This window comes from Aristolochia californica, unplaced genomic scaffold, assembly GCF_029961685.1.
Source record: "Aristolochia californica isolate CCGP_79_NKW_82.1479 unplaced genomic scaffold, dmAriCali1.0.hap1 SCAF_11, whole genome shotgun sequence".
Taxonomy (NCBI): domain Eukaryota; kingdom Viridiplantae; phylum Streptophyta; class Magnoliopsida; order Piperales; family Aristolochiaceae; genus Aristolochia; species Aristolochia californica.
The window spans coordinates 33,465,608-33,486,083 of NW_027181782.1; the positions used below are offsets into that span (position 1 = coordinate 33,465,608).

Below are 20,476 nucleotides of genomic sequence, written 5' to 3' on the forward strand. Positions count from 1 at the left end.
TTTTTAACCAAGTGGTATTTTGAGCTACCTTTAAAAAGTTATTAGACTCTTTTTATTGCCCTAAAATGGGTTGGACCGCCTTTAAATTTTAAGTGGCCATTCAAGGATGGAGTTGGAGTTTTTTCATTGGGCTAGGGGTGATTTTTATTCTCTCACCGTTATTTTGTGCAATCTAGGTCTCTTGGTAAAGAACAAAGAATTCTCCAACTTGAGGGGGAGAAATAGAAAAAGAAGTACAAGAAAGAGGTAACCAACAAAAAAGAATTACAAGTATTGTAGTAATCAAATTCTATATGACTAGAAAATCCAAGTGAGGGAGAGAAAAAAAATGACGAAAAAATGAAGAGTACAAACAACATGTGAACAAAAACAAGATGAATCAAAACAAGACAATCGATTTTTTTTTAACCCACACAAGATCAATATTTCTTTTCAAGCACATAAGTTTCTTGACCAAGATTGTTTGCAAAGTGAAGTTAAAAAAGCCAATTTGAGGGGGAGTTAAAAAACATCCACGTGTATAGGGTGACATTATGCTAAATTGGATAACTCTTCAACAAGAGGTGGCACGACTTTGTAATCAGTGTATGTCCTTTTATCTCTTTAATCCCTTAAGAGATATAGCCCTAAGGGTATTATTGATATTGTAAACATCTCTCTACAACTATAAGGACAACCCAATGGGCATAGGAAAAAGTTTCAAGCTCTAGCTTCTTGAGCCTCATTCCCTTCTTGGAATTCGTCCCTCTCTCTCTCCCAAGTGCTGGAGTTCATTTTTTTTCTCTTTCTCTTCTCCTATTCCTTTGAGATATCTTGTGTTTATATGATAACCCTAAAAATCAACATAAGTGATCATTCTTGCATAGTCTTTGCATACTTGAGCTCAGCCAATGGACATATCTATTAATGGGTGAATCAGCATGGTGTATACTGTGTTACATTTCATATATGGTGAGCCTCTAGAGAGGATTCTATCCAATCCATGGACACCCTTCGGTTCTAGCCTCTGCTATCATATTCCTCTAGATTGTTCCCTAGCGGGAGTCTCTGGATCTATCCACCAATGGGCAATAGGTGGTCTCTTACAATGAAATAGCATGGTGAGCCCAACAACTTTCAAGCCCAGGCCTATCAAAGTGATTCATGCCGCTTCATGAGCCCCTTCTTGTCATTGAAGGCGTCGCGATGACAAAAAGTTTAAATATATTCTCGCTTTCTCCGTTTGTTCTTCCAGGCATCTTCGCGTTTTCTCCAAGAAATCTTCCGATCGTCGCAGAACAGATTTAACCGGAGCCAGAGAAAACCAAATTAAGCGAATTCGTTACCATACCAAAACCTAGCTCAGATTATCCCCTGTCGCGGAAACCTCTGAAGAAGAAATCCAACATGCAATCGGGCAGTAGCGATTACGCCGCCTCGAATTACCACCTACCTCCTCCCCACCAAATTCCGAGCCCTAATCAGAACGATCTGCTCACTGGTAACCTTCTGTCCCCTAATCCACCAACTTTCGCTTCTGCTCCTCCTTTCTCCCCTTACAGTCCCCAGCCTGACATGGCTTCCTACTCCAACAACTACTCTCCCTTTTCGCATAATCCAGATCCTGTCCCGACTGCTCCTTCCTTCTCCCAACAGACCCCTCCTTCCTTCTCGCAATTCAACTACCAGCCGCCGGCTTCGGTTCCGGAACCGCCGGTGCAGACGTACCCACCGCCGGCGACGGTCCCGTACTATTCCTATGAGCATCATCCCCCGACGGGTAACTATGATTCCACCCCTCCAGCCCCAGTGACCAATCCTACTCCCAGTCCTGAATTTTACCCAAATTCATATCCACATCTTACTCCCCCAGTTCCGCCGGTTTATGATAATCCCTACGAGAGTAGTAGATTGGATCAGTCCGGGGCCTATAGTTCTGAGAGTTCTGGTGGTTACGGTGAGGGGCAGTATGGCCGTACCAGCTTCGGCTATGACCGGAGCGATGGGCTTGAAGATGGGGTATATGCTTATGATGGAGGAAGAGTGGAGCCGTACGGGGCGCGAGGCACTGGTGGATCCAGGTCGTCTTCTGTTGCGTTTGATGATTATGGGAGGTCATTGACTAGTTATTCGTCTCCAAAGGAGTCGGCGACCTCTGGTAAGATCGTCAGGGCGGTGCCCAAGACGGACCCCCAGCAGGACGTGTGGAACGGGGTTCAAAAGTTCCGGGTAAAACTTATTGCTGAGAGCGGTGGGCAGAACACCACGGATGTTCTTTGTCAGGTAGAAAAACGAGAATTTTTGCCTTAATGTTTTTTCTTTTTCTTTTTTTTTTATGTGGTAGTATGACTTAATAATCTGCTCAAACTTCTTTATGCGTATTTGAAAATTTTAGATCTGGTAGTCTTTGGACTGTTCTAAACCAATATAACCTGCTGGTATAAGTACCAGTAATTTCTTTTCTCGAAGAAAGCACTTAATTTTTTTAAGTATGTATTCACAGAAACACATACCAATGGTAACCTAGATATCTACGGCCATTGAGCCAATGGTTCAATCCACGTGGTGAGGTAGACATTACTAGCTAATTCTGAGTTTCTGCTATCCTGTAACTTGAATAATCAAGACTGCCATGAATCCCCGCATTGGTGTGAACTAAGTAAATGCTGTTTCTTCAGTGTATACTTTCATGCTAGAGTAGGGGGCCTTGTTACTAGCTTTATTCCTTTCTCTTTAGTCCTGTCATGAATCTTTTGCACAATTTTTACCTCAGCTATATAAATTTTTTGGCAGTGACCATAGTTTACGGTGAAACTGAATGGAACTGATTTACTCTTAAAATAAATTTAATAATTTCTATGAGTTTTTAAGTTATTAGTCATGTAATAAAGTTCAAAAAGTACCACAGGAATGCAAAAATGAGTTTAATTATGATTCTATACTGAGATAGGAGAAAAAACACCAACGTCGATCAGCAGTTTGTTAGTCATCTCTAGTCTTGGCATTGAATGTGGAGGTGCTGTGCTGCTCCAGTTTTACGGATGTTTTAGGATATGAAGGAATGCTAGAGGTACTACTTGCACATGTGCTCCTTGTTTTGAAAAACATTAGAATCAATGCAAAATATAATGTATTTTTTGTGCAAACTAATGCAGAATATATACTCTAGAGCAAGTGTATCATTCAAAAGTGTCACTTTGGAACACTGTATTAGCTAAGAAGTAATACAAATGATCTTGCAAATACAACAGAAACCAGGTAGATCATGTTTGACTGTCAAGTTATTTGTAGATAGATGCATGTTAAACATGCAACCACATATGTGATGGACACATTTATGATTGCAAAGTGATGTTGAGTTGAGTTCTTGGGCTCCTAAACGTATTGGAGCTGAATGTTTATAAATTTCAAATTCTCATCATGGTTGTTTAAGCACTTTAAAAATGTTTTTAAACAGACAATTTATGTAGTGGGTCTCTGGATCTCCATAGAAGACTTTAGAAGAGTGGAGGGTCCAGATGCACAATGAAACTAAGGGTTGATGGATGAGTCAATAGCTTAGAAGTGTTCTCGAGTCTTTTTTTAGAAGGGATCAGATTTTTTTCCCCAAGAAGTATATGCATTAACTACTGAAATGGTATGTGCTATAAGTCTGATAGGTAGCTCTATTAGTTGAGTTGTGTTAAACTCATGTTTTCTCCTTTCTGAAAACGAGTATATCTGTCATGTTTTATACAGTTGTAAAAATTGGATTATGTTTGTTAATAGTAGTGGAAACTATTGCAATGTCGGGAGCCTGTGGTCATGAGTGTTGCACATAAATAGCAAGCCTTATGCCAGTTGCCATTACGCTGAGATTGGAGGTGTCCTTGTTGGTAATTTTAGAAGATGATAAGTGATCAATGTCTCAAAGCGATGTGTGCTAATGATGTAAACAAATCTGAAGGTGTCTGTAATTATCTTGAATGTCTAAGATATCATGAGTAAACTGTTGTAGTTTATTATTCAGAAAAATCACTGCCTAGGTTCGAATGTATCTGTTAAGAATAGTTCCACATGGACCCATGATAAGAAACAAGTTATTCTTATTACTTAGGAAGATGCCTTCTAACTTGGCTAGCTATTTTAGGATGGACTTTGATCCAATTTTAACATGTTTTTTAGGAGGCCTTCTAAGGGTTGACTTGTTGGCTTTTTCAAAAAAATAAAATAAAAAATGGCTGCCTTGTTGGGCCTGGTTTTTGTGCCTTTGTAGTCTGTGCTCGGTTTGTTGTCCACGTCTTAGGCCCTTTGGCCATTTTTGTCCTAACTTCAGCTATTTATTTTGGAATGGATATGGATCCAACATTAACATGGTATTAGAGTGGGGGCATACATGTGGGCTTCTACGCAATATTGTTCCTGTGTGGAAGTCACAAAAGAGAGCCCAAACATCACGAGGAGTGTTAAGAACAGTCCCAAGTAAACCCATTATAAGAAAGTTGTGCTTATTACATCAGAAGAGGCCGTCTAACTTGGTTCAGATCTCAGCCATAATTAGAGTTTTTTTTTTTTTTTTGTTTCAACATGGGCAGATTTTAACTGAACTCTAACAACTAATTCTTTTAATTTTTAATTTTCTATTATAAAGCCTGTCATGTTCTTTGATCATGATGAGGCCTTGTTCACTGCACCTGCAACTGATTGTCTTCAACTAAACTAGCATTGACATATTCTAATATTAGATTATTAGAGTAAAGTTAGATGCATGAAACTCTCTTCAACATGAATTTCGAATTTGGGAAAGGTTGCAGGGTGATCTTTCATGAAAGATCAATCTCATAAAAGTAAGTTATTTTGTCTGTTTGCTATGTAATTCTTCTTATTCCAAACCATTGTTCTGGGCAGTTGTATCAAAATTTGAAGCGCCCTGAGATTCTCAGTCTTTTATCATCTCTGTTGGTTTGAGGGTTGCCTTTGAATGTTGTATATTGTGCTCTGGGCTTTAAATTTTCTCTTTTTCCATTTCGAACTTCCCTAATTATCTGAGTTATGTTGGCTCCCTTTCTTCTTGGAATGAGGAGGAAAATCTTTAACTACTCCATTGTATATGATTTGATGGAAACACTTTACACCTTTTTCGACAAGAATATCAATAAGTTAAATTTTGTTTTATGGGAAATGATAGAAGAAAATTTTCATGAACTAAGTGTGATTCATGCAGGTGAGAGACTGATAAATTAGTATACTTTCTGTTTTCTTCTTTATGCACGAACCACTATGGATTCTGTTTAATGCTGTTGACTTGACTGGATGATTTCTTAATATTCTCTCCCTTCATTTTATTTGTGTTTTTGCTGTTATTGTTATTTTGTCATTTGTAAACCATGGTTTGTTGAATACCTGGTGAATAAGTGAAACAAAACATGAAGAGTATTTAAGAACTTTCATAACCTTGCCTTCTTCATGCTTACTAATTACTATGCTTAACTAAACTAAAGACTAAATTGAGCGAAGCTACATTGGGTTCTGGCACAAGAGTCTCATTTCTCCTTACATCCGTACATGGGAAATTATAACTTCCAACTGTGAGAAGGGAAGTCAAAGTTCAGACTTTTCAAAAAAAAAAAAAAAAAAAAAAAAAAAATCGAACTTAGAAACATGACCTTCTTGAGGCAGTATTTTTCTTTTACGATGATCCAGGCAACTTCTAATTTATTTGTTCAGATGTGATAAGCTTTTTCTTGTAGTTGGATTTACAGGATTATGTTTATAAAATATTTATCTGTGTTTCCTTTTCAGATTGGTCTAGATGGAATTCGCATGCTTGATCCCAACAGTAACCGTACATTAAGAATATACCCTCTGGAGACAGTAACAAGATGGGAGGTAATCTCCATTTTATAAGTTGAAGAATCTGTCTTTTTTAAAGATTGAATCGTAAGGCTTCTGACCATCAAGAAAAAAACAATTATGAGGGTTTTCTTTTTCTCTTTTAGGTTAACGATCCCTCCATCTATACATTTTGGGCAAAAACTTCTGTCGACATTGAACCAAGGCGCATTAGGCTGCAGTCAAACAGCTATACTACCAGTACAATACTTGACACCGTTACTGCAGCAACTGTGCAGGTTGGGGCTTCAAACATTTCATTGGAGTGACTGGTTTCATTCCTGTTTCCCTCTCTTCCTTGCTCATGCTGTCTGGTGGTTATGAACTGGAAGTTGTTTATTTTTATAACCTCATATGCTAGGACATTTATCTCGCAAAGTAAAATCATTTTTATTCTTTCCTGACTAACAGCTTAAGGAGATGGGTGGAAAGGACAGTATTGGAAGCAAAGGATCTTCTGACGGTGGCAACCTACCTGATCCTTCTAGTGAAAAGAGAAAAGGTTTTACAGATTGGATGAACTTGATGAAGCCCGGTAATGAGGAGAAAGACCACTGGGTAAGCTTTATTTAACTATATTTAACATTTATGTGCATGTTTTATCTCTTTTTCCTTTCCATGTCATTGTAGGGGAGTCTTTCATGGAGTCTGTTTTATTTGAAAGTAATGTGGAAAATTTTTGGAGTAAGATGAGAAACGAATTTTAACAGTTGAATCATGTGGACCTATAGAGAGCAACAAATGCTGATGAGAATCAATGGAAGTATCTGAACTTCTTACTTAGCTGAGTTGGCTCCCATGATATGAAACTGCAAATGTCAGGGAGGCTGGTGAAGTTCCATTATTGTCTTGAGGATGTTAGGCAATGTCAATGGAGACCCAGGCCATTCTTGTTCAAGCAATTAAGCATTCAGAGTCATCTTTGGTTAATTCTTGTGCATGTGCGTGGAGGAACATTAGGTTATTGAATTTTCTTAACACCTGTGCATTCGAAAAATGCCATATTTTGAGGCCAAAACCGACTATTTGAACAACTTTAAAGAATCTGGCGTCGGGGTTCTTGAGGGAACTGTTGTCTGAATTGCTTAAATAGCTGGCTCTTGGTATAGTCAGGCCCCTTCGTGTATGAGGCATATCATCCCAGGCTTCATTTCTGATAGAATTTGTTGAAGTGGACCAGGAGAGTGACAGAATAGATGGTATACTGTTCTGAGAGGGAGATGGAGTACAACATATGCTTTATAAGTATTGAATTTTTCTAGCTTTCATGTCATCTTTCTATCATTTTCTATCTGTCATGTTGATTGTTGTCAGGTTATAATTGATATTCGTAGTGGCTTCTCATGTTGAGTTTCACAGTATATAACTGTGTGGCTTCTCTTCTTGACTTTCACTGTATATGAGTGTGTGGCTTCTCTTCTCAACTTTCTTCCTATATGACTCTGTGAAATTAAATTTGACCTGCTTTAAGTGTTCACAAATATCTTGACTGAGTGTGCCTTGCTTCTTTTTTGCTTTTCTGTTTCCTATTTTTATTTTTAGTGCTTAAACCTATAATTCTTTTCTCTTTTTCGTATTCAGGTCCCAGATGAAGTGGTTACTAAATGCACTGCATGTGGAACTGAGTTTGGAGCTTTTTTGCGTAAGGTAGAAGTCCTCTTCCAAAATCTTTTTTGTTGTTTTAAATTCATGTTTATGTTGGCTCTTTAGCTTGACTTAGAACATTGTTCTTGCTTTTCAGCATCACTGCAGGAACTGTGGGGATATATTCTGTGACAAATGTACATATGGTAGAACTGCTCTTACTGCTGATCCTAATGCTCAGCCAGTCCGAGTTTGTGATAGATGCTTGGTTTGTATTGAACTTTCTTTTTGTTCTCTATTTATACGTGAAAGTAAATTCAATTCTACATGATTGGGTAGCACTACTGACCTTTGAGGATTTTGTTTGTCTGTTTACAGGCAGAAGTTTCACAAAGGCTGAGCAATGCAAAGGAAGCTCTCAGTAGGCCATCTGTGCTTTCTAGTCATGAGGATCTTGCCAGGAAGCTCCAGGTGAATTTCATATATTTTGCATCTGTGCATTATGCATCTTTAGTTATTTCTTTTAGATTTTGTGATGGTGGTGAACAATATAATGTACTAGATCTGCATGGTCATGTTTCCAATTTTCACATGAAAATGACGAGAGCAATTGATCAAATTTCATTGGCAGTCTCATGCCCTTTCATGTTCTTGCTGTTTACTTTTTCTTTTTTAGAGGTTTAAGTTGGAATGGCTGGAGGAACTTGAAATTACCAGAGTGTGTTGAAATAATGGGTACAACACACTTTACAGAATTTTTTTTTTGTTTTGAGTATGCTTACAGCAAAATCCTGAACCACCAGAATTTGAATGGTGTTTACACTGCTAGCTATTTATGCTTTGGTTCTTCAAAAAAAAAAAAAAAAACTTTTATGCTTTGTGCTATTCTTTTTAGTATTTCTTTTATTTCTATTCATGGCCTGGTTGGTTGTTTAGCTTAGTTGCTAGTTGCTCCTTGTTCTTCTGGGAGGTGTGCCCCATGGCAGATGTTTCATTGTTAAACATGATCGATTGTCATCCTTGGAGGTATAGACTGTTTCTTCTAACTCAAAAGTTTCTTCATTCTTTACCGACAACAGGAGGAGATGGAAAGAAACCGCAAGGCATCATCAGGTAATCATTTGGATTTGATTGAAATGCATTTTAGAAACTTTATGCTATTTAATAGATATGGTGAATCACATCTCTTACATTGCATTGCTGCTTTTCAGCTTCCAAGTTATCAGATGGATCTGGGAAACGAATGAGAGAAGTTGCCTGCCCCACTTGCACTGTTCATTTGCAGGTACTAGTATCCTTGCTTGGCTAAACTATGAAAAGAAGATAGCAGTAAATTACTTTGCCCCTCATTTTCTCTGCCTCGTCTGCCGTTGATGTGTAGGTTCAGGTTCCAGCGTCTGGTTCAGAAACAATTGAGTGTGGTGTCTGCCAGCACCCTTTCCTTGTTAGTGCTCATTGATTGGCTTCCATTTTTCTCAATGGCATCCGAGTAAATGCACCACTTAAACCACTGTGCTTAATTTTTTTAAACGACGTGGTTGAATAAGCTGCATGACTGTAGTGGTCTGTGTATATCTCTTTCTTTCTTTAATGCTTCCATTAAAGCCTTTATGAAATACTGATGTTCATGTATATGACTTTCGTTTGAGAGTGTATCACTGAACATTTATGTAGATAAATCTTGAGGGTAATGTAGAAATCTGTATCTGAATGCCTTGCGTCTTCTTCTAATTCTGGATCGATTTCTTTCTGGTAATTCTACTTTTCTAATTGTTTTTTTTATTCGTCCTCACGTTGAGACACTTGTGAGATAAGCTTTCTTCCACTGGCAGCTTTGACTGTCGCCATAGAAGTTGTTTCTCCGTCACTACGTCGTTTGCATCACCTTTCAGAATTTCAGCCCACATCCTAAGAGAAATAAGTTCAAATACATACACATGAAGCATTGTCAACTGCATTTCGAAGGCTTTTCCTTGGATGAAATATATCTCTTTATTGTTGTTTCCTAAGTCTTTTCCCTGGAAGCCACTGGCCGGCAACAAACTCAATGAATCAGATGCATTTCGCTCTCCGAGGGTCGTATCAAAAGAGATGCCAGTAGAAGAAGATTATTTCAGTAGTTAAAAATTTTAAACTATTTTCTTTGGTTCTACTCTATTTCCCAAGAAATTAGATTAAAGTGTGTGAATTCATTTATTATTTAATTGCCTCTTTTATTTAGCTACCTTTAGGCTATGTTTAGAACACAGAAAGTGGAGAGAAAAAAAAAAGTGGGAAAAGAAAAAAACTTTATTTTCTCTTGTTTGGATTCTCATAGAAAATGAAAGAGAAATATAGTTTATCTTGTTTGGATATACACGGAAAATAAAAAAAAATATTTTAAAATTCTATTTCTTTTCTTTTCTCTCTAAATTCAATCTTTTTGTGAGAGAAAATTTATTAACTAATTTGTCTCGCATTTTCTTTTCTTCAATGATTCTCTGCTATCGAACAACAAAAAATAATCTTCTCTCCCCTTTTCTTTTCCGTGGGTTCCAAGAAGACCCTTAACATTGGGAAGGCGAAACAAAAACCATTTTCCACAAGTTTTATTCAATTTTAAGATTAGAGGAATGTTTAAACTATTTAAGTTTTTACTTTAGCTGCCTCCTCATCCTTATGTAGACTAATCATGGGATATTTAAAATATTTATGTGTTATTTTTTCATATTTTCTTTTAGATATTGGATTTTTTTTCTTTCATGAGGAACTCTTTATATTTATCTCTCTACCACCTTTTACACTCAATAAACTTATTATCTATTTGTTATTAAAATTTAAATCTTAATGACTAAATTTAATATAGCATGCAAAAAGATAGATTTCTCTCAATTCCATGACTTGTGTTTTTTCCAATAGCTAAAATGAAATTAAGCTAGATAATGAACAAAAAAAATTGGATATAGCTAACAAAATGACATTTAGAAAATTAGATCAATGTCAAGTAAGGTTTATATTCTTGGTTCCTTTAGATTTATATTGTGTACACATTTTTTTGTTTATGTTTCTAGAGTTTCTTCTTGGCTTTGTATTTGGTTCTTTTATCTTTACTATTTATTAAAAGTTCATATTTGTCTCTTATTTTCATGTCTCTATGACATAAAATAGAGAGAATCTTGAAAAATGCTAACTAAGCTTTATTGTCACTTTTGCAACATAGGGTAAGTTGTCAAATTCAAAGATAAATATTAGGGATCATTCATCCCATCATAGAAAAATAAATTGGTGAAAAATGTTTTTCCTTTTAACTGATTTTCGCATCGGCAAGAATTTCTTATGGCCAGTTTTTTGTTTTTGTGTGTTTTCTCAATTTATTTTTTCATCATTTTCTATCAGAACAATTGCAAACTGATTATCCTATCCCTTTAACACTTTTAAGGATGAGAGGAATTTTGGTGGCAAAATTTTCATCCCCTAAAAAAATTCTTGTAGTGGTTTTTCTTATATTTTTATTGACACAACATGCCCTAAAATTCCTATTTATTCGAATAGGCTTGTCCAGTAGATTTGTTCATTTATTCAAAGGATTTTTTTTTTTTTGGGTGGCTGGGGTAGAATGTTTTTTGTTATATGAACATGGTTTAAAAAGACACTAAAATTTTTGACTTTTCTTGACGATGTTTTACATTTCTTGGTGATTTTTTTTTCACTCACAAATGTAATATAGTTTTTTAGTGAAATTAATATTGCCAAGAAATGTAAAAGTTTAATTCGTCTAAAAATGTATTATGCTCAATGGTGGGACTTGTTTTTCTTAGCAAGTTTTGAATTTCAAATTGTCGATGAAAGTTTTTCAATATTTTAAATAAATAAAATACAAATAAATTTATTCTCAAAAAAATTTAAAATTACCAAGAAATATATGCATTTCATGATAATTTTCATTTCATTGAAAAATGTTTTTCAATATACCAAAAAATTAAACAAAAAAGGTTATTCTCAATGAAATTTAATTTTTTTGAGAATGTATATATTTCCGAGTGATTTCAATTTCGTTGAAAAGGCTTTCTAATATTCAAAGAAATTAAAAAATAAGGGTTTTTATGCAAAATGTTCAGGAATACTTGAGTTCTAGGTTTCATAATTTTTTCTGAGTTCATGGTATAATGCAACAAACCTTGTGTGCTATACTCCACAATAAAATGGGGTTGCTAAATACAAAAATTTGCATATTATGGGTCCATTATAACTTCAATATTTCATATGAATGTCCTAGATTGGTTTCGGGAAGAGGCGGTTCTTACACCTACGTTTTTAATCAATCGACTGCCTTTTTTTGTTCTCCAATGGAAAATCCCTCGTAGTGTGTTAAAACCTAGTATTGATCTCTTCCCTCTTGCTTCTAAGGTCTTGCACATGTTATGTGTATAACTAGAATCCTCACAAGAAAAGGTTTTATCCTCGGTCTATATAATGTACTCGCAAAGGTTATCAATGCTATGATATTAAAACAAAGAGTTGGTACGTATTCGCTAATGTGTCCTTTTCTGGAGATGATCCTTATTATTCTAGTCAACCCATGGGTGATTCTAATATGGAGATGCATGTACTTTTGCCTGTTAAGATCATGGTCCATGCTATAGAAATCTTATCTATTGAAGAGGTCCAAGAAGTTATTATGACTTAGACACCCTATCATGGTTCTCAACCTTCATCTCCTTGGTCTACACAAATGAATCCCATCCCTTATTTCCTATTGCTATTCTTAAAAGAATTTGTGAATGTACTTGTCATTTTATCAATAAATTTGTGTCTTATGATTGTTTTCGTCTTCCTCAAAAATATTTTTTTTCTAATATATAGTCAACATCTATTCCAAAATCTTTCATTGAAGCTTTGCAATCTCCTTAGTGGATTGTAACTATGCAAGAAGAGATATTTGCATTGGTGTCTCATAATACTTGGAGTTTGTGTTATCCTCCTCGTAGGGTGACTATGGTTGGATGTAGGTGGTTTTTACTATTAAACATAAGCCTGCCAAATCCATCAAGAGGTACAAGTCTCAACTGGTTGCTAAAGGGTATACACAAATGGATGGAGTGGACTATGGTGAAACTTTTTCAGCAATTGCTTGGCTGAATTCAATACATATTTTGATCTCTGTTGTAATTAACAAGGGATGGCATTCACATCAATTAGGTGTAAAAAGTATCTTTCTATAGAGTGATTTAGCTAAAGAAGTATATATGGAACAACCTCCGGGGTTTGTTGTTCAAGAAGAGTCTGATATAGTGTGTAAATTGCATTAGGCAATTGAAGGGTTGAAACAAAGTCCTTGTGCTTAGTTTAAAAAATTTAGTCTAGTTCTTGAGTTTGGATTTGTGAGAAATAGCTATTACCACTCAGTGTTTATTTTCAAAAGGTTAACAAGTTGTGTAATTTTAATCATATATATTGATGACATTATCAACTCGGGAAGTAAAGAATCATATGTACCACCACTTTTAGACTAAGGAGTTGGGAGATTTTTGGTAATTTTTTTTTTGAGAAATGAAGTAGCAAGGAATGAAAAAGGTATACTTTTATCACAAAGAAATATGTAATGGATTTACTTTCTAAAAAAGGCCTTTTGAGAGCTAAACCTATAAATACTCCATTAGAGCTCAATGCTCACTTGTGTGATGAACATTCACCATAGTTGAGGGATAAAAATCAATATAGGCAATTGGTTGGTAAGCTGATATGTCATAGTTACTCGATGGGTATTATTTACACTATGAAGTTGGTGAGTAGATTTATGAAAAACCCTTGAAAGGTTAATATGGAGGCAGTTCTTCAAATTCTTCGATACTTAGAAAAGAGAACCAGATAAGGGATTGTTACAAAAAATATAATGGACATTATGAAGTTTAAGGATACTCAGATGTAGAATATGTAGGGTCTAAAAGTGACCAGAAATCTACATCTATTTTTCGTACCTTTGAGGGAGGTAACTGTGTAACCTGGAGAAACAATAAAACAAACTATATGGGCAAGATCTAGTACTAAGACTGAGTATAAAGCTATACCTCATACAAATTGTGAACATATTTGGGTTCATTCACTCTTGCATGAATTTGGTTTCATGTTACTTTGCCTATGGTGATGAAATGTTATAATCAACCCTCAATCTTTATTGTAAATAATCTAGTGTTCCATGAATGTACCAAACATATAGAAGTTGATTGATGCTTCATTTGACATCAAGTTATAAGTGGAAAAAATTACTTCTCATCATGTGAAACTAAAATGAACTAGTTCATCTATTTACCAAATCTCTCCATAAAGCTCGATTTGTGAAATTACGTTCCAAGTTGGGTTTATCTAATGCATACTCACCATCTTGAGGGGGAGTGTTAGAAGACTAGTATGTGCTTATGTGCATAAGAGATAAAACCTAATGTACTTTTTTTTAATTCTAGTTTAGTTAGGCTCAAGGGTAATTTGGTTAATATGTAATCTTAAGTCTATAAAAACCAATAAAATACACAAGCTTCATTAATGAACCCTAATTTGAAAGGGTTAGAGCTCTTTGGGAAGTCATCTCTCTTTTCTCTTCGCTCTTTTTTCTTTCTTCTTCTTCTATCTTTTCTTCCTTCTTTCTTCTTTTAAGTTTATGACTGCCCACATCTAACATGAGCTTCATTTGCTATGTCAAGTTAGTCTTTAAAACAAAATTTTCAAGCATAAGAAATGCTCTTTATGAGACAACCACTAGGTTTTGAGGATCCTCACAATCCAACTCTTGCATGTCATCTTAGACAAGCCATCGATGGTCTTAAACAAGTGCCTAGGGCATGGTTTGATCTCTTCCACTAGGTTTTGTTAACTTTTGGTTTTAACCAAAGCAAGGCTGATCCTTCACTTTTTATCTATTCTTCTACTCAAGGTAAACTCCATCTCTTACTTTATGTTGATAAAATCATTCTTATTGGATCTTCTATTTTACTATTTCAAAGTTTTTCTCAAACTCTTGAAAAAGAATTTTCCATAAACAATCTTGGGGACTTAAGATATTTTTCTTGGTCTTCAAATTCATAAGACATCTCGTGGCCTTATCAGTAACCAACAAAAATAAATTGTAGGCATTTGAATAGAGTTTGTATGACTACATTTTACTCTTGTTGAGCCACCTTTGGCAGTCAATACCAAAGTGATGAGAGTCCTCCACATTCAGATCCTACTCACTATAAAAGCATCATTGGGACTCTTCAGTATGCTACATTATCATATTCTAACATATGCTATGCTATAAAGTTGGTTGTTCGGTTTATGCATAATCCATCTTGCTATCACTTTACTTTGGTCAAAAGGATTCTTCGGTGGTACCTTAAAGGAACCTTTTTTCTTGGTATCACCATTAATCCCTCAATTAATAATACAAATTTTATTGGGTTTTTCAGTTGTTGATTGAGTAGTTGCACTTTCACTTGAAAGTCTACTACAGGCATTGCCATTTACTTTATTCAAAGCCTTGTTCTTTGTCCTCCAAGAAACAACCTAATGTTTCTAGTTCCAGGATGGAGGCAAAATATCGGTTGTAACCATGTGACTTCAATACCTTCTAAATAACTAAGCTATTTCTTTTTCTAAACCCATCACTGCATGTGACAACTTAAGTACCACAAATTCCTTATAGTTAATCCTTTGCTACATTCCTGTAACAAGCATACATGCATAGACTACGGTTTGTTTTGAGAAAAGTGTTAGCTGAGGAGCTCAAACTTCAACACTTTTCCACTCATGACCATAATGCCAATCTTTTGACTAAGCCGTTGCCGATTCCTTGTTTAGAGATACTTTTCACCTATCTGAAACTCCTCTTGAAGAGAGCCATAATTTCTTTTGCATGTAAATTTAAGCTAATAGAGCTTATTGGTGAAATTTTCCCGTTAAAAGGGTTCTTGGGTGGTGACTATGATTAGAGGAGCATCGAGAAAAAAAATCAGTATCTCCTTGTGGTGTATGATTGTCAATTATATCTCATTCCTTACTTTTTGGATTTTAAGTAAAATTTTATTTTATATTCTCAATTCACCCCCCTCCGGAGAAGACACCTGAGCCAACACATGTCCCATAAATGTTTTTCTCTAGGTCATGTGTGTGATGCTTGTCATTGTGCTAATAGACTTTGGTTAAATTTTGATGTGAATTCAACTACATTTTTGGGGTGAATGTGCTTTAACAGTTGCCTACCTTAGTAATTAGTTACCTACACCTTTATTCGGTGACAAGACTCTACATGAGTTGATCTTCAATACAACCCCCCAATACATACATTTATGAGTCTTTGGTAGTTTATATTATGCCATAAATACCAACCTAGAGAGTGCTAAGTTTTCACCCTAAGCTCATAAATGTGTTTTTTTAGTTTTCCTTTTGGTCGAAAGGGTTATTGTCATAGAGGCAAGATCTATGTTTAAAAGTCATAATGTCAAGTTTTATGAAGATGTGTTTCTCTTCCATACTATTTCATCTTCATGTAATGATGCTCGATTAGTTTTGTCTAAACCAGCTCTAGATCTTTCAATCATTGTACAATGACAAAATCCCAACTCCACTGACACAACTAGTTCCCTATCTGATTCAGATCCCTCAACCCAAAACAATCAAGAACTAAGTTCTTTACTTCCAGAAAATATGGAAACAAGTCCTCAACTCATTTCAACCTCACCAGAAAACCCATATACACAATCCCATCTCCTTTGTCTTCATCAGTGCTTTCTTAAAGATTTTCACTATCCTAGCATCAACCAACCACATCCATCCAACAAATTAACCTCAACACCAAGTTCTTTCTCAAGTACTTATTATCCTATGTCCAATTAGACTTCCAATCCATGATTCAATCCTGTTCATTTTTCTTCTATGCTACTACTGAACATGCCATGCAAGACTCTAATTGTTGAAATGTGAATGATGAGATTGCCACATTATAAGGTAATGGTACCCATATGACCTTAATTATGACATAATTACCTCCTAGCAAGAAAACAATTACCTGTAAGTGGGTGTAAAAGTTGAAACATGATGGCAGTATAGAACATTATAAAGCCAGACTTGTCGCTAAAAAGCTTACTTAGACTGAAGGAATGGATGTCATGAAGCTTTTGTACCCATTATCAAACTTGTCATAATTCATTGTTCAATAGCTGCTATTGTTGTTCAAAATTGGTCCTTAATGTCCATAATGCTTGCCTTCATGATGATCTCTGCAAAGTTAGAACCGCATTTGTTGACCTATGAAATCCATTTATGGGCTCAAACAAGCATCTCAGAATTAGTTCTCGAAAGTGTCTAATGCAATTGTTAGTGTAGGATTTAGTTAACTCAGAAACTCATCTACAGTAATATTGGAATATGTTGATGATAATTTCATTGTAGGCAATGATGAGCAGATCTTCTCTAACCTCAAGTTGTTTTTCTAAATCAAAATTTCATATAAGAGATCAAGGCTCTCTTAAGGACTTTCTTTGGCTCGTAAGAAGGGATTCATATCTCCCAATGAAACTATATTCTTTACTCAAAGATTTAAAGCTACTTGGAGCCTGTTTGTCATTATTAATCTCTGCAAAATCTTTTCCTCCCTTCCTTTTCTTCACAGATGCCTGAAGGAGGGGGGAAAATCAATTGGGACAAGGGAGGTGGGCATTGATGCGCTCAGCCGCTCAACGTCAGTTGGGAGTTGCCCACGTTACAATAAAAACGAGATGCAGTTGAGGCTGCTAGGTTTAATTTAATATAGCTATAAGCATGCAGAGAGTACTGATTAATTTTCTCCGGTTGGTGAAACTCATTAAAAGTTTGAAGATACTGTAGACAAGACAATTCCACGTACATTCTATTTGAAAGATTATAAGACAAATTCTTAGTTCTCGTCTTTCTATTGCTCGTCTTGATTTTCAATAATTATCCTCGATTGTATTCGCTGGATCCCATTTATTAAGATTGGTCACACGATCTCAGCGACTGGAGTTGTAGTAAAGGATGCATCTGAACTGTTTTATACGAGTATTATTGAGATAAATTGTCGGAAAAGTCGTCAGAAATCGCTCTGAAGCATAATGTGGTTTCATTATTTCTCAGTAATTAATATCATCTATAACGATAAACTCAGTAGACAGGAATTTGTAGAGATACTTCTGTTGTGCGGATCACTGTTGAGGAAGATAGGGAACACCGTACGATTCGGTTGCTGAAGAGATTTTTATTATTCTATCTAAGCAACTAACCAGCTTGAGTCGTATATATGAGTCTCCGACTACAAGTTTGTTCCACAGAAAAAGAGAATCAGAATTTAGAATGGGGAGATTCTGGGTTAGAATTTCTTCGTCTTCTTTCTTGCTCTCTCTTCTTTTCATCTTAGTTCAGATGTTGGGAGCTGACTCGCTGCTCCGGAATCACTCCAGAGTTCCGGCACTGATCGCGTTCGGAGATTCGATTGTGGATCCCGGCAATAACAATGGGCTCAAGACTGTTGTTAAGTGCAATTTCCCTCCTTACGGAAGGGACTTCGTTCAGCACAGACCCAGTGGAAGGTTCTCCAATGGAAAGATCCCCTCAGACCTGTTAGGTAGATCACTGCACAGTGCACATTCATGAGATCGTCAAGAACAAACAGAAACAAGAAGAAGAAAGCCTATAGATTTTCTGCCTTTTTGTCTGTTCTGGAACTGCATGGAAAGGACTGCTCCTGATAAATCATTTTTTTCGTTTCGTTTTCTAGTTTATTCATTTACATGTATAAAATCAGTGAGGCTTTCGATGGTTTGACTCTACCTAAAATGTGGTTTGGTTTTCTTCTTATTGATGAGAATTTGCAGCTTCGTCATTGGGAATCAAGGAACTTCTGCCAGCCTATCTTGATCCAATTCTAGCAGCAGAAGACCTCCTGACTGGAGTGAGCTTTGCCTCTGGTGGGTCTGGATATGATCCTCTAACACCTCAAATCGTGGTGGGTATTTGTTTGATTTCATTTTTTGAAATGCTTTTTTCCTTTGAATTTTTTTATTTACTTTCAAAATAATGGCTATTCTTTGTGGGCTGTTTCAGTCTGTCATACCCTTAGAAGATCAGGTGAAGCTATTCGGAGAATACATATCTAAGTTGGAGGGAATTGCTGGTGCAGATGGGGCAGCCAGAATTGTTTCAGATAGTGTATACCTGGTGATTTCAGGGTCTGATGATTTGGCAAATACTTATTTCTCTACTCCTTTCAGAAGAGCACACTATGATATTCCCACGTATACTGATTTCTTGGTCCAAAAAGCTTCCATCTTTTATCAGGTTTCCTCTCTCTCCCTCTCTCTCTCCCATAAATATGGTGAAAAGGATTTGAATTGTACTTTTTAGCCAATATAAGAAACTCTCCTCTTAATTTCATCCATAGGCGTAGGCCATAAGAGCAAACCATGCTAATATGTTTATCTTTTTCAACTCTTTTTTGTTTTCTGCAACTGTTAACCTTTCTTGCCCTGAAAATCTGTAGGAATTGTATGAACTGGGAGCTCGGAAGGTAGCCATAGCGGGGGCACCTCCGGTGGGATGTCTCCCATCACAGAGAACCATAGGGGGTGGGATCTTCAGACAGTGCCAAGACTCCTACAACCAAGCAGCACGCTTGTTCAATTCAAAACTCTCCAAGGAGATCGACAAGCTTTCTGCTGCACTTCCAGGCGCCCGAATGGTCTATGTAGATATCTACAAAAACCTGTTAAACGTAGTTCTGTATCCATCTTCTTATGGTAACCACTTCCATCTTTCTCCCCAGGAAAAAAAAACAAAAACGGGTGGTTTTCCTCGTCGATTACCTCACTCATGAATTGGTTAAATCTTCAGGATTCAAGGTGTCAAACAAGGGCTGCTGCGGCACTGGCACGATCGAGGTGACTCTTCTGTGCAACGAATTGAGCCCCCACACATGTACAGATGTTGATGATTATGTTTTCTGGGACAGCTACCACCCAACAGAGAAGGCGTACAAGATAATCATCGATGACCTCGTTGCTGAATACCTTCCTCGCTTATTATAGTCCTGGACAAGGCTTGAGCAGGCATTACTGCTGATTATTGATCACAGCAGATTCCTTCTTCGACTGTATTGTTTCATGAATAACAAGAGCAGAAAAGCTGTCTTAGGTCCGTTCAGCTATGTGGGATGGCGTAAATAGATCGACTTCAGGTAACTTATTAGGTTCCCTTGCCATGGATCGAGTCACCCAGCGATCTCCTCTGGCTTCCAGATTGAATACTGAGGTTGAGAGTGATTTGGAATGCCTCGAACGCCCAATGGCTGGGGTAGAATGAGCCTTCAAAGGAGACTCAACCTTGGACCTCGTCAGAGAGAGAATTCGATTTCACTACACTAATTTTGATCAATGCTTAATTCATTTCATAACCAGATGTCCCTATAAAAGAATAAGGGAACGACGCTAACATAGGCCAAAAAAGAGGCCATCAGTTTTGAAAGAAATTATATTAAAACCTACTAATGAAATAAAGCTGTAAATTACATAGTCTACCCTTTGCGTCGACTAGTTACTCTAGATGCTATGGAGTCCATAACATAACTCTACGTCCATTTCCAAGGGACTAATCAAAGTTAGGAAGAATCTTCCCAAAGAATAAGGACAGTCATTTTATTTTGAATTCATCAAGGATTATTTTTAATACTCTTCTTGTCGTAAAATGTTTGATTGAGATAAAATTTCCGTCGATTTGAATTGGATTTATTGAGATACAAGATCCCAAGTTTCTTTTGAGATGAAAGTTGGCTAAAATTTGATTTTACAAAACAAGAATGGAAACTCAATATCTTATGTCCTAAAGTTTAGTAATAAGCAGACAACTATTCTAAACTTTACCATTCCCTTGTTGAGAATATTTGATTGAGACAAAAATCTCTTTTGAATTTGAATAAGTGTTTATACAGCTATTTATATGAATCTTCCAAAGTTTCTTTCAAGATGAACTCCTTGTCTTCATAAAATAATGATGAAACGGCAATATCTTATGTCCTAAACTT

General features: G+C 36.2%; 2 protein-coding genes across 2 annotated transcripts; both read left to right on the forward strand.

The window, feature by feature from the left end:
- Positions 1-1,195: 1,195 nt before the first annotated feature.
- Positions 1,196-9,140, forward strand: LOC137944894 (protein FREE1-like). The gene is made up of 10 exons (XM_068790684.1): positions 1,196-2,262; positions 5,761-5,847; positions 5,958-6,089; positions 6,262-6,408; positions 7,432-7,497; positions 7,592-7,702; positions 7,813-7,905; positions 8,514-8,547; positions 8,646-8,719; positions 8,816-9,140. The coding sequence occupies exons 1-10, from the start codon at positions 1,387-1,389 to the stop codon at positions 8,891-8,893; spliced, it is 1,698 nt and encodes a 565-aa protein (XP_068646785.1). The 5' UTR covers positions 1,196-1,386; the 3' UTR covers positions 8,894-9,140.
- An 8,582-nt stretch (positions 9,141-17,722) lies between these two features.
- Positions 17,723-19,603, forward strand: LOC137944312 (GDSL esterase/lipase EXL3-like). The gene is made up of 5 exons (XM_068789960.1): positions 17,723-18,025; positions 18,276-18,406; positions 18,505-18,738; positions 18,941-19,196; positions 19,291-19,603. The coding sequence occupies exons 1-5, from the start codon at positions 17,755-17,757 to the stop codon at positions 19,482-19,484; spliced, it is 1,086 nt and encodes a 361-aa protein (XP_068646061.1). The 5' UTR covers positions 17,723-17,754; the 3' UTR covers positions 19,485-19,603.
- The last annotated feature ends 873 nt before the right edge of the window (positions 19,604-20,476 follow it).

Excerpts from the sequence above, each read along its gene's own strand:
- LOC137944894 (XM_068790684.1), top strand. The coding sequence starts at position 1,387 with ATGCAATCGGGCAGTAGCGATTACGCCGCCTCGAATTACCACCTACCT. Across the intron at positions 2,263-5,760 it reads CCACGGATGTTCTTTGTCAG|ATTGGTCTAGATGGAATTCG; the intron begins GTAGAAAAACGA and ends TTTCCTTTTCAG. Across the intron at positions 7,906-8,513 it reads ATCTTGCCAGGAAGCTCCAG|GAGGAGATGGAAAGAAACCG; the intron begins GTGAATTTCATA and ends TACCGACAACAG.
- LOC137944312 (XM_068789960.1), top strand. The coding sequence starts at position 17,755 with ATGGGGAGATTCTGGGTTAGAATTTCTTCGTCTTCTTTCTTGCTCTCT. Across the intron at positions 18,026-18,275 it reads GATCCCCTCAGACCTGTTAG|CTTCGTCATTGGGAATCAAG; the intron begins GTAGATCACTGC and ends GAGAATTTGCAG. Across the intron at positions 19,197-19,290 it reads TCTGTATCCATCTTCTTATG|GATTCAAGGTGTCAAACAAG; the intron begins GTAACCACTTCC and ends TTAAATCTTCAG.